This window comes from Corvus cornix, chromosome 17 (assembly GCF_000738735.6).
Source record: "Corvus cornix cornix isolate S_Up_H32 chromosome 17, ASM73873v5, whole genome shotgun sequence".
NCBI lineage: Eukaryota > Metazoa > Chordata > Aves > Passeriformes > Corvidae > Corvus > Corvus cornix.
The window spans coordinates 5,822,437-5,835,157 of NC_046346.1; the positions used below are offsets into that span (position 1 = coordinate 5,822,437).

A 12,721-nucleotide genomic window follows, 5' to 3' on the forward strand; every position below is an offset into this window, starting at 1 on the left:
TCTTTGTATGTAACATTTGGAAATCTACAAAACACCATGCTAGTGAAACATGCAGGTAACCAAGCCTTTCTTTACTGTTAGATTTTATGTTCTGACATCGTCTAGAGGCTCCCCTCATAGACTGGGCTTTTCTCTCTGAGGTCCTACATAGAAATCATTAAATAAACAACATTTTTGAGTTTATAAATAGTCCATAGATCTACTGCATTGAACACAAATCTGGACATGGATTTAGTCCTGTGCCTGCACAACACAACAGGACTAGGGCTTGTAGGAAGCAAAGATGTGCTGCTCCATCATCCTGCAACCCAAAGGCTGATTTCAGATATGCCTTTATGTACAAATGTGAACATCACACCTACCAGAGAGGGTTTAATTGAATCCAGAAAAGAAAGCTCCAGATTCAGGTAATCACACCATTTAGTTTGAAAGTCATACAGAGATCTAAGGAAACTGCAGAAAATTGGGTTAGGATCCTTTCTTTCACTACAAGCAACAAAACAGTGTGTCAGGCTGACAGCCAAAGGGTGCTGTCAGTGCCCAGTGATCATTGGTACGCAGACCTTGACCTCCCATCCACTGACAGTTGCTTTTCCTGTAAGGAACATCTCCCTTTCAATAATTAAGCAACTCACTACTCAGTGTGCAGTGGCAAATACAGGTCATAATGGGAGAATACACAGAACCTTAAAAAGAGCCACAGTGCAGACTACACAATGCAGACTACAGCACTATCACTCAAAAACAACCCATGCATCCCCTAGGCATGGGAGTGCCTCGTTGGCAATTGGAGTGAACGAAACAGAGTAAGATTTAGAGTTCAAAGTAAGACCTTGAACCAGAAAGTGCCCTGTAATAGAGAGACTATAATCAGTGGAGTTGCTGGATCACGACCATAAGGCAACCTGCACTACACTTCTGTATGATTAGATCAGGGTTATGAAATTTGTTGGCAGATAAGAGGACAGACCATATGAATGCTTTTTATTCGGGAGCTGGATTGTATTATATAGCCAAGTTCTTGCTGGGCTACATGAATTTTTTCCAGGGACCAGATCAGGCATGCAGATAACCAGAGATTTCTAATTCCCAACATTATGACTGCACTGTGCAGTTTTATGTTTTAATTTTGGCTTTGAAAAAGACTTGGTATGCAACCCTTGGTGAAGCCACATCACTTTTGAAAACCCAAGTGTTTCTCAGTGCCTATGACAGCACAAGCATACTGCGGTGCCCACCATTTCCTCTGCAAACTGCAAGGATGGTGTTATTACTCATCCATTTCACCAGGATATAACTAGTTCTCACCATAATGTATTTAAGCCTCACAAACTTCTTGGAGAGAAAGCATATGGAGCTTTAAAGTACTTTTTTCTCCTGTTTTGAGGGCCCATCTATTGAAAGAATGGGTCAAGTTTCACCAGACATGCTCTTAACAGCTGATACTACTTACTGGAATCACAGTTTTCCATGTCTGTTTTATCTGGAGGAGGACTGGATTCATACAACATTTCTAACCAAAATGATCTGTGCCTTAAGGGATGTTTGCCCTCATTCTTTGTAATACAGTTCTAGAAACCTATTCCTGATATTTCTTGATGGGCAGGACAGGCCCACAGGAGGTAAAGATACAGTTTTTATATGCATTTTACCACATGGTCAATCAGCTCCTCTTAGTGATTTTCAGTCTCACAAGGTAAAATATATGGCAGGAGCTATTTTGTGACATCTCACTGGATGCAGAAAGCACAGAGAACTCAGCTTTGTTGCTCTTAAAATATTAATTTAAACTCACATCCATGTGCAGATCCCATTCTTAATGGACTGTACATTCAGCTTATTTCTTTCCTTATGTATATTCTGGGGTGTCATACTAACAGTAATACTGTCCCAGTGTCTTATACACTACATTTACCTTCTTTTATCTCTTTTTGGGGGATTTTCACACCAGTTCAGTTTAAGCACAGAACATGAAGAAGCATTTCACTACATTATTCTACAAAGAAAAGCTTTATATTTGAAAACTCAAAAATTAAAAGCTGCTTTTCTTTCAAATAGCTTTTGCAATTAATAGAAGCATTAGAAATCAACTTTTTTTCTCTGAGCAACTGATACCTCAAGAGATCAATGATGTTACCATGGTACCATTGCTACAGTATAGTAGCACTTAAGTACTATAACATAGGTACTTAAGTGTTTTCTATCTCTGTAGGCATCTTTACATAGTTATGGAAATTTAAGAGGCTAATTTTAGTTAATATTTTTAACTATTGGTCAGCTGTATCATGGAGTCTATATTGGTATGGACAATGACAATCCTAGGCCTGTTTCTTTTTGGAACATTTAACCTCTGCTTTTAAACATTCCATTTAAATTCTCACCTGTGTTTATAAGCATTTTTAAGAACCCAAAAGGCCAGAATTGTCCAATTCAAGACCCACAGTGATATATTCTAAACATTCACACTACCTGGAGTCAGCAGAAACAGTTTGCAAGTAACTTAGAGACTCATAAGCTAATTGCATTCCACGTTTTTGCCTCTTTTTTCCTCTGAGGACTAGATGTGTTATTTTTGCAAGGGCAAGGAATGAAGGACAGAATCCAGCTCTCAAATGTCTATTTCTAATTATGCTAACTAAACTGGGAGTCCTATTTGCATGAGGCGACAAAACCAGCATACACAACTGTCGTTATGTTGATAGCCATACATAGAAACACACATATGCTTGGCCACACGCATTTTTAGGGATTCATGTTAAAGTACATTCAGAAATATTTATAGCAACTGGGGGGGGAGAAGGGGAGGGAGGAAATCTTTCATCCCCCTTGTTTTTCTTTGCTCACATCTTCAGTTTTTCTACCAAGGCAGAAAGAAATAGATTTTTCCTATTCATTCCAGTTTATAAAATTCCTTTTGTTTTTCCTGCTCAGTCTGCTACATACTGCTGCGTAAGTTGCAGGTAGGAGGCATAACAGAATCAAAAGGTACATTTGCTGAGAACATCCTTGCAACTCAGTTTGTGGCAGGAGAGAAAATGGAAGGCTCAGGAGCGATTCCGAGTGCCTGCAGTTCGCTTTTTCATCAACGGGAGGTGTAGGTTTGTAAAGCTTCAGAAAATCCAAGCCTCGCTGTCTCGGATGCTCGAGTTCAATCTCTCTGGGCTGAGCGGTTGCCGTTGCAGTTGCTGCAGAAGCGTTGAGACTTCACACTGTTAATGAGTTTTTTAGGGTGACACTGCAGGCGGACACTGGAGCTCATTTGCTTACAAACATCTCTGCAGGACAGAGAAGCCAGAGCGGATTCTGTGCATCTCTCAGTTTTACACTAATGATCCATGTAAAGTTTGCCAATATTTCTGCACGTTTCACCACTTCCACCATTCCTTTTATTCCTTTCTTGTATACCTGGAGAGCACCCTATTAGCTCCCCTCAACCCTCCTGTCCAGTTTTGCCCTTTAAGACTTCAGTTAGGCCAACACCCCCCCCCCCAACCCGCCAATACATCCCCTAAAGGACCACATTTCCCAAGAACTAAGTATGAATTTCACAGAAAAATAAAACTAGATAACATAGGAAAGAACACCTGCAAAGAAGTCATGCATGAGCCTTTGTACTGTATGAGCTCCTCAACTGACAACATAAACCCTACTTTTCCCCTCAGTCTTCAACATCAGCTGTTGACATACTGTACTTTCAATAGTCTTTCACAAACATTTCTCAAAGCAAATGGATTTGTTTCATTTTAGCTTTTCCAAAAGAATGGTATAACCAGAATGATTATTTCTAGAGCTGACTCACCCAGAACAAAATACCTACTCAGACTACATGGGACAAAGCTAAGGAGTCAACCCATGAGCGGAACTCAGACCCAAAGACACCACAGGCTGCAACTGAACCAGAGACAAACACGTCTCCATAATTCAGCAGAGACTGATGGCCCTGAACTGAGCTTAATTAAAGCTCCCAGGCCCACAGATATGGGGAGAAGCCCCAGGCGAAGCTGGTCATGGCCACTGAGAGTTTTTAGTACAGCTGGTAGATTGTGTGAGGTGATTGGAGTGATGTGACTGGGAATTCTTTCTCTGTATTGCAGTTGGTGAACTGCAAATTCCCCAGCAAGCTCTGGGAAAAGGACAGTTTTCTTCTTATGGTTCCTCAAATAAAGCTTCAAAGATCCTCATGGTCTAAAGTTCCCTGAGCTTCAGCTCTGATCCAGGGAGGAAGGTGACATCATTATTTGAGCCTTTGATACTCTTCATTGCTCTTTTTGTGGTGATGTCTTACAAGAAGCAGCTATCTACCGTGGGTTTTTTCCAGATTCCTTCAACATAAATTATCAGAATGGCTGCATGGATGCTCAAAGCCTTTTGTCCACAGTCTATATTGAGTTTCTTAAGCTTATTTCTTGAGATTTACTGGGTAATTTGCCGAGAGGAAAAAATAGCATTGACAACCCCCAAAACTGCCCACGTATGCCCTACAATGGTGTTACCCATACAGATGGAGCAGCTCCCTTCCCTTCCTTCAATGTTCTTACCTGCACACTGGTGATGTGTTAGAGCATGAGGCAAATTCATCCCTCACCATGGTTGCCTCAGTTTCTCTGTATGTCCAGGTAGGTATTTTTGCATGGATTAAATTTGATGGACATCTGTGAAATACTCATTATAATTATTATAACTAAAAAGCTGCCATTTAAAACAAAACAGACAGCTCAAAATCTGTTGCAGTTTTTTGTATTTAATTTCTCCCACCACCCCCATCTCTCTCTGAGCTGTGAATAGGAGTCTTGGGTAGCACGAACTGAGAGGTGTTTGAAATGCAACATTCTCCATCCTTCTGAGTCATTGCTAGCCATCAGATGCTTTTTTGAACACTTGTTTTCATTGCTATACTTTGAAATCAAATAGGGCCTCATGTTATATTCTTATTAAAAACCCATCCCTTTCAAAAACCTAAAGCTAAGCTGTTCCCTCTTTATTGCAGACAAGTCATTTTAAAAACAAAATCTGGGTGCATAAAATGAAACACCTGTTTGTGTTTCTCTAAAACAAGACTGGCAACAACATCTACTGTTTCACAGCTATAAACATAAAATGATGCATTTTTCATCTGTGTTTGAATGAAGCAGCAGAACCACAGAATGGCTTGGGTTGGAAGGGACCTTAAAAAACATCTCATTCTGCCCTCTGCCATGGGCAGGGACACCTCCTGCTAGACCAGATGCTTACAGAGTGGTAGCGTTTTAGCAAACCTCCAGTTTAATAATCTCAAATGTCTCTTGTATTCTGGTGATTTCACAGGTGCTGTCTTCACACAAAGCCCTCCCATACAGGCGCCAGCCCGTTCCCAAGTACTGTGACCAAACCATGGTGCACTGACTGAACGGTGTGGCTGAGAGGATCATATTGTGCAGGTGTAGTAACCAAGCCACGTGGGTCCTTCGACCAAATTTTACCTGTTCGCTGGCAGCGCTGCACAGCTGCAGGGAGCGGACGCCACAGGGACCGTGGACACTGTGCTGGCGGTACGGGCCCACAGAGAGGTGCACCGTGACTGACTGCGGGGCGGGCTTACCGGGCTGCACACCCACACCGGCTGGGCCACACAGGTGTGTCAACCTTCCGCACACAGACACGACCCCACGCAGCTCCCGGGACAGCCTGCACTGCTCTGGTTTTGGGGAGCGAGCCCCGTTGCCAGGTCTCTGGGAACAGACACCGGTGCCACCCCTATCCCGGCCCCTCGCAGCCGCCGGACTACATCTCCCAGGATGTAGCGCGGCGCCGGTACCTTTAACGCCCCCTGGCGGCAGCACGGGGCGCTTCTACAGGCGCGGCGGGCGGGCTGAGGCGAGCGGAGCCCGGGCGGCGTCGAGCGGGGCGAGGGGCGCGGGCTGGAGCCGCTGCCCACCGGCCCCAGAGCCGGGGAGGGCTGCGGGGAGGGTTAGTGCGAGCTCGCCTGTGCGAGGAGCCGCGCCGCAACCATGGGGAACCGCGGGATGGAGGATCTCATCCCGCTGGTCAACCGGCTGCAGGACGCCTTCGCCGCCATCGGGCAGAACGCCAACCTCGACCTGCCGCAGATCGCCGTGGTGGGGGGGCAGAGCGCCGGCAAGAGCTCCGTGCTGGAGAATTTCGTCGGGAGGTGAGCGGGGGGCGTCCCCGGGGGGCGCGGGCAGAGCTGCCGCATGGCCAGCGCCGTGCGGGGGCAGCGCCGCGGGGTCCGCGGGCAGCGCGGTGTGGGAGCAGCGCGGGCAGAGGCTCCGCACGGGCAGCGCGGTGCGGGGACGAGCTCAGGGACAGCGCGGGCAGAGCCGCTGCACGGACAGCGCGGTGCGGGCACTTGGAGCGCGGTGCGAGGACAGCGCTCCGCTCGCAGCCACTCGGCTCGGCGAGTGTGTGGTGCGCGGGCAGCGCTGCAGGACGCCCGGGCGCTGCGGTGCAGGGGTACGAGGAGGCGCGGGAGGGAGGGAGGGAGTGAGGAAGGGAGGGCTCTCCGCCTGGGGGCATTCCGCAGCGGGGTCCCCGCCACTGCCGCACCTTGGCGGCCGGTGGGAGCCCCCCCTTGTCTTGGCTGTTACATAACGCAGGGGGCTGAAGTGGCTGTGGGGACCGGCTCCATCCATCCCCTGCTCGGTGTGGGACCGCGGGGCTCAGAGATGGATGTTGTCGCTGCGGGGGGGTGATGCGGAGGGTGTTTAAGTTTAATCTGCTTCGTCCCCCTCCCCCAGCCCAGGCTCGTTGTCCTCCATAGCGGATGCCATGTCAGGAGCTGCAGGGAGGCTATAGGAAGGACGGGGTTATAGCTCTCCTATATGCTCAAATCCCCGGGTGCTACCATTTTGTGACAGGCAATATACTGGTGTCTTCCCTTCATGTGACCTTCGCATTCATCATCTGCAACTTGAGTAAATTGCAGACCGCGCTGCCTGAATATCTCCTTCAGCGCAGACACACAACACCTGGGGAGGGGGGGTTGTTCCTCACCTTGTTCCTGGCCCTGTTAATTAATTGTATTAAGTTATATACGGGTTTTAGTTATCAAGGTGTCTTTTTATGCTATGAGGAGCATGCAGGTTTCTGGTGACTTGCCTTAAAAGCAGTGACTGCTGATACCTGGTCAGATGCTTGCGTGGGCTTTTCTCTTTCAGCAAACAACATCTATTGGATCTTGTTCCCCCACCCCCACTTTTTCTTTTAAGCTGTTTGCTGTTGGATGGCTTATAAAGCTTTTCCACTGTCAGAAGGGTCTGTGGTGTGGATTAATTGCTTGTTTAGCTGCAAGTAGCCCCAAATTCTGGACCTCTTCAAGGGTATCTTTGAGCAGTGAGTGCAGGGTGTGCTGTGTACTAGGAGGAAGGCACAGGGATTGTATCTGGTACAAAGAAAGCATGGTCAAAACAAAAATTTTTCTTCTTTGCCGTAGATTCAAAGAGTTTTGGGAAAATAAGAGTACAAAATTTAAAGAGTTTGGGATCTTTTCTAGCTAACTTCCGAAGGTCCATGCAGTGTATCCCCCAGAGATGCTGGGATCATGCCAATGGAAGGACATTGCAGAGACACGTTTTACTGAGCCTCTGTTGGCAGTGTGCGGTTCTCAGGTCATAGTCCAGGATCCACTTGTTTGTCTGTAGTCACAGAAAATTCCTGCTCCCCAAGTGAAAAACTTGTTGGACTTTTGTAGCTTTCTAAGAAGGGGAAAATGGATTCTGAAATCTGTGAGCAAAATGGGTTCACCTGTTGGCTCTGCTGTTTTCATGCTTTCTAAGTACTGGCAGTCAAACCTCGTAAATCCTTTTTAGAGGATCTGTGCAGGCAGTGCTGCAGTGGTGTCGTAGATAATGTAGGGCTGCTGGACCAGAGGAGGGTTTGTTGAAGGAAGGACAGTTGGTGTATTGGGGTACACTGCTCCTCTCCTTTACATCAACCACACAAGGGGATTTACTAATCCTTGGTGCATCTCCACTGGCACCAATTTAAAACTGGGGATTTTATCTGCTTGATGGAAAATATATGAATTCAATGGTTTTCTGTCTCTTTCTGATGACTCCTGTCACAGGAGAACTTGTGACCTCATCGTGTCCCATCAGCTGTCTCTCTAGCAGCAAGTTATAGTGCTGTGGCTTTTAGAAAATGAAATAATAAAGGGTCCCCTGAGCAGGAGCTGAGAGCTGTCCGTAGAAAAGCATTTAGACGAAATAATTGGAGGGGAAATGGAAGATGTCCGTGTGAAGAGGTCTTTCTCCATTTGATACCCTTGAGTGCTGGCTAGTTTAGAGACTGGTAACTTGAGACCTCTTACCATAGAATGTATGTGTATATGCTGCAAACCCCAATCCTGTTAAAGTAGTGTTGGGGCCCTGCTGTAATGTACAGTCTCTTTCCTTTCTGTGTGGGTATTGGAAGCCATGATAAGGAGCTATGGAAATAGTACCCAGAATAAGCATGGCTCCTCAGTGTAATTGTGGTAGGGGCTATTTTCTTGTCTGAACAGTCATAAGAAGAAATTATGTGTAGACCTAATGTGTACAAATACAATTATTGCTGTAGTGTGGACATGACATATGTCACTGCTCCAGCTTGATACCAGGATGGTGGTGCAGCTATTGCTCAGCAGCTGCTCGCTGCACAGTGAATGTGAGCGCTGATGAGTTTCTCTCTGAGTGGATGGAAATCTGTGCAAGAACAAATGCTGATGTGCTTCATACTGGCTGATGAGCATGATGCAGACACTTCAGCAGAGGGTCTGGAGGCCCCGCCAGGGCTGGTTTCCCTGCTCGGGACCTGCAGGGCTCCTTTCAAATTGTCATCAAGTCATGTTTCCGTAACAGGACAGCACACTTGCCGCCTGCCAGACCTGTGTTGTGGCTATGCAGGGCTTCAGTCCAGGGCTGCTGCAGGTACCTTGCAGTAACACCGAGTCCCACACATGCTGGAAATGGCCAAGCAGGGAAGAATGATGCTGCCTGCAATCAGTGTTTAGTTATGTGTCTTACCAAACAAATTTTTTTTTTCCTCCGGAATGTGATGGCTTACTAGTTGCTGCTAATTGCTTTTTCAGTGACACTTACTCTGCTGTTAACAGATTATCCAACAGTGCAGAGCTTGTATTTATAATACCAGATGTCAGTGTGGCTGCTATGTGTGCTTTTGCTGCTGGAGTCTCAGCATGGTGACTCGGATACCGGCTGGTGGTGATAAAATCACTGAAGAAACGAGAAGCCATGTAGAAGCCGGACAGGTGACACATCTCTCCACAGACTGGTTTATCCTGGGCCCCAGAACTGGAAGGAAGGTTAATTGGTTGAGCTCCAGGCATTTCCTGTTGGTGTGGTTATAGGCTTGTAGGATAACTCAGGTTGGAAGGGACCTTAGGGAGCATTTAGTTTGTTCTTAAGGTGTTGTTACTTCCCTGCTGGCTCCTTTTCTAAATAAATAGGTCTTGGAGCAGGCACCTGTACCAGCAAAATTGGTCTGAAGAAAAGAACAAAGCATGTGGTATGTGCTAATTTGATTTGAGAGCCCAAATGACTGAGGAGGTTGTACAAGACAGCCCACTAGGCTGTTTGTATAATCATCCATGTTCATGCCGCTCTTACTTTGCCATGTAAAAATAACAAATATGTTTTCTTTAAATCCTATGATCTCAGAGCACTGTTACACAAATCTTTGGATTTGTGGGAGTATTACTGTTATCTGTGCTTTATGAACAGGAAAACTAAAAGCACTGGGCTGTGTTCAGCTGGCTCCCTGAATGTCTGTGCCTTGTGGTGGTGGTGGTGTCTGATCCAAGGCAGGGTGCTGCTCAGCCCTGCTGGGACAGCTGCATTGCTCTTCGTGGGGAAAACAAGGCACCTCTGACTTCTCCAGAACAGATGGTTTCAGGGGGCTGCTGAGGAGGCAGTGACTAAGGGCTGGGAACAGTGGGTGGAAGGACTTGAATGGAGATGAAACCATCTTGTTTATGATCAAGGGACCTAAGCAGTGCCAAAGTTGTGGGAAGTGAATCAGCATTTACTTGACCCCAGACCTGAGCTGGAATCTGGTACCCCACAAGCATCCTCTCTTGGGAACTGTGCACGCAAAATAGGGGTACTTAGCAGTCTGTCACCAGGCTCTGATGGTATATGCTGAATTCCCTGATGTTCGTGTGTTGCCTGGAAGGAATCAGGAGACAGGTGTGGGCCCAAACTCAACCATGTTGGGCTAACCTTGCCTCTTCTAACACACTGAAATTTCCACTTAGGTAAAAGAGCAGGGAAAATGCAGCACTGCAGTGCCTGTGGCAGTGGAAAGGCTAAATACTCATTAGGCATAGCTGCAGTAATTGCTATGACAAAATCAGGCACGGGCCTGGCAGCAAGCGTCTCTTTGCCTTTCTTTGTCCCGTACCGGTGATGCAAAGCTAGATCCTGAAGCCGCAGGGTTTAGTTTGGCTTCAGGTATAACTTTGAGGAGCAACTTAATACCTTCCACAGCCATTTAGAGATAAATACACCCCCAAGATATGATGAGGGAATGCTTTCCTTGATAACACATACTTTGCTTTGTTATGGAAAGCTTCCCCAGCAAAATACCTGCAGAGGCCAACAGCAGTATTTAGTAACTATGTAGAAGTGAAGGATCTTAAAGGGGTGCATAAAGAGATCGAGATACTTGGCCTGTTACTGCAGGAAAACTGTTTTGTTGATGATCTTTGTACTTTTAAGTTGCTCAGGCTTCTGCTGCAGTGTGTGCCTTGCAAGCTTGAGCATTGAGGACTGAGTGTTCAAATCTTAGTAAAAGTCATAGCTACATTATGTATAGATTGGGAATGTCTGTTGTACTGGGCAATGCTGAGCATCATTGCAGTACTTCAGGAGCAGATTTAAATTTAAACAAGAAGATACATTCATGGCATGTGCTTTGGCCACAAAAGAGGTTCTTAAGTGCGATTCTTCTAAATTTTTGAGGGTTCTGATTTGAGATGTGTGCTGTCAGAGAGAGGATTAATTGCAAGTCATGGGCCCTTAATTGTTATGTGATAAATACATCTGTGAGCCAGTCAAATCCTGTGTATTTGCAGCTTAAAGACATAGGCACTGCTTGTGAACTGACTTATTTAGGGTTGCAGTGGATGGTGCAAGAGCCAGGAGTAGGATTCTGCTGCTTAGAGAAATAAATTATGGTCAGATAAGGCCTTCAAATGGCAGCCAGTCTTTGGTCTCTAGTGAAGAAAATACCTATTTTTGTCTTGGATTAATTGTGGAAGGAAAAAAATATGGAGCATTGGGGGAAATGGGTAATGTGTTACAGCAGACCCCAAGATAAAATAATTTGACTTAAGAGAGATCTGTAGAGCTCTGAGCAAACACTTGTGGAAGGAGGAATGCTAGAAGGAGATACATGATTAAGTTAAAACATAACATAACATAACATGGATGGCTGTGAGGGAAAAACCTGTGAATCTCAGTGTTTGTAGATGCAGCAGCAGTGTCTGCCTGTGTTTGTTCTCTGTCAGCTTGTTTTAATCCTATAGGGTTTGGCTCAAGTAAGTAAAAGTCTAATATTTTTTCTACTTCCTGCAGCAGTTACATGTTCTCTGCAGATCTTGCTGTCTGTATCTTTCAGCTTAACTCTTTAGTGATGATCTTGTGCTTCTGGTAACTGCCCACTAGCCTTATATTCTCTGGAAGAAGAGATCTTTATGGCATGTCTCAGATCATATCAGAACTTACCCCATGGAAAGGAAACCAGCTGTATCTCTAGTGGGGAACCTGATGCTCAGTGTTGTGCAAGTTGGTGTTTGGACCTACTGGTGTGTAAAAATGACACATTTCCTTGTCATTGCTAGAATTCATCACCTGATAGCTGACAGATCAAGGATGCTGCATTTCCTTGTGTGGACCCCTCCTTGTTAGTATGATAATCCTCAAGTTGAGAGTCTTAGAACATCTTGAGTTTTTTTGATAAGTCCTTACTGTACTTTGGGACAAGTAAATGTTGTGGAATTTTTTGTGTGTTTGCTCAGTAAACAGGATGCAGTGATACAAGGCTGTAAAGAGGGAACAGAACCAGTGGGGAAAGGAGTCAAAAGTTCCCAAAAGCTAAACTGTCGGCTGCTACTGTTTTTCAAAACTTGATGTGCTTATTACACAGTCAAAAAACCTAAATAAAACCAGGCAAAGCAAAGATGACCTACTGTTTTTAAAGGGTACTGATTGTTTTCAATACCTATCTGGGAATGCCAAGCCAAGTCCTTGACCCTGACTTTTCCAGATACTCAGCAGGCAGAATCCTGCTAGACTTAAATAAAAGGAATGGGAGTCTGTCTGCAACACCTCCTATCTGAGGCGACTTCTGAAAATGTTATTCTAAGGCCGGAAGTTAATCCCCTTCCTGATCTGGCGAATTCCCGAATGTCCCTATTTTTGTACTTCAGGTTTGAGTCTGTCTGTACAAGTGTGAGTAAAAATTGTGGATAAGGATTTTTAAGATGGATCTTTTTGAGGAGAAATGGAAGTGGCTTACAACTTAGCATAAGTTAATCAAGAAAACAGTTCTTGCTGTGTTCTAGGTACTGGGGTGAAACTTATTATGATGTCTCGAGCAGTGAGTTTATTGGACAAGAGCAAACCCCTGTGTGCCCCACCCATGTGAGCCAGTACCTAGTTTTTTGTTTTAGGCAGTGCATTTGAGTGGCAAAACCAGAAGAGTTAGTGAAGGGGTGGCAGGCAGT

The 12,721-nt window shown here is 45.5% G+C and overlaps 1 protein-coding gene and 1 long non-coding RNA gene across 19 annotated transcripts in view; one reads left to right on the top strand and one right to left on the bottom strand.

The window, feature by feature from the left end:
* Positions 1–2,860: 2,860 nt before the first annotated feature.
* Positions 2,861–5,728, bottom strand: LOC109144379. Its single transcript, XR_002045134.3, has 3 exons — positions 5,460–5,728; positions 4,539–4,652; positions 2,861–3,275 (listed from the first exon to the last, which is right to left on the bottom strand). It is a non-coding gene; the product is annotated as an uncharacterized LOC109144379 (long non-coding RNA).
* A 107-nt stretch (positions 5,729–5,835) lies between these two features.
* DNM1 (dynamin 1) overlaps positions 5,836–12,721 on the top strand; it is a 66,370-nt gene continuing 59,484 nt past the window's right edge. For 17 of the 18 annotated variants that reach the window (XR_005603260.1, XR_005603257.1, XR_005603259.1 and 14 more), the window contains exon 1: positions 5,837–6,148. Coding sequence is in view for 12 of the 18 variants with exons in the window: in XM_039561772.1 (XP_039417706.1) it covers positions 5,988–6,148 (161 nt within the window). In the remaining 6 variants the exon portion in view is untranslated. Of the gene's footprint in view, positions 6,149–12,721 lie in introns of all 18 variants that reach the window. The other variant, XM_039561767.1, reaches the window with a different exon arrangement.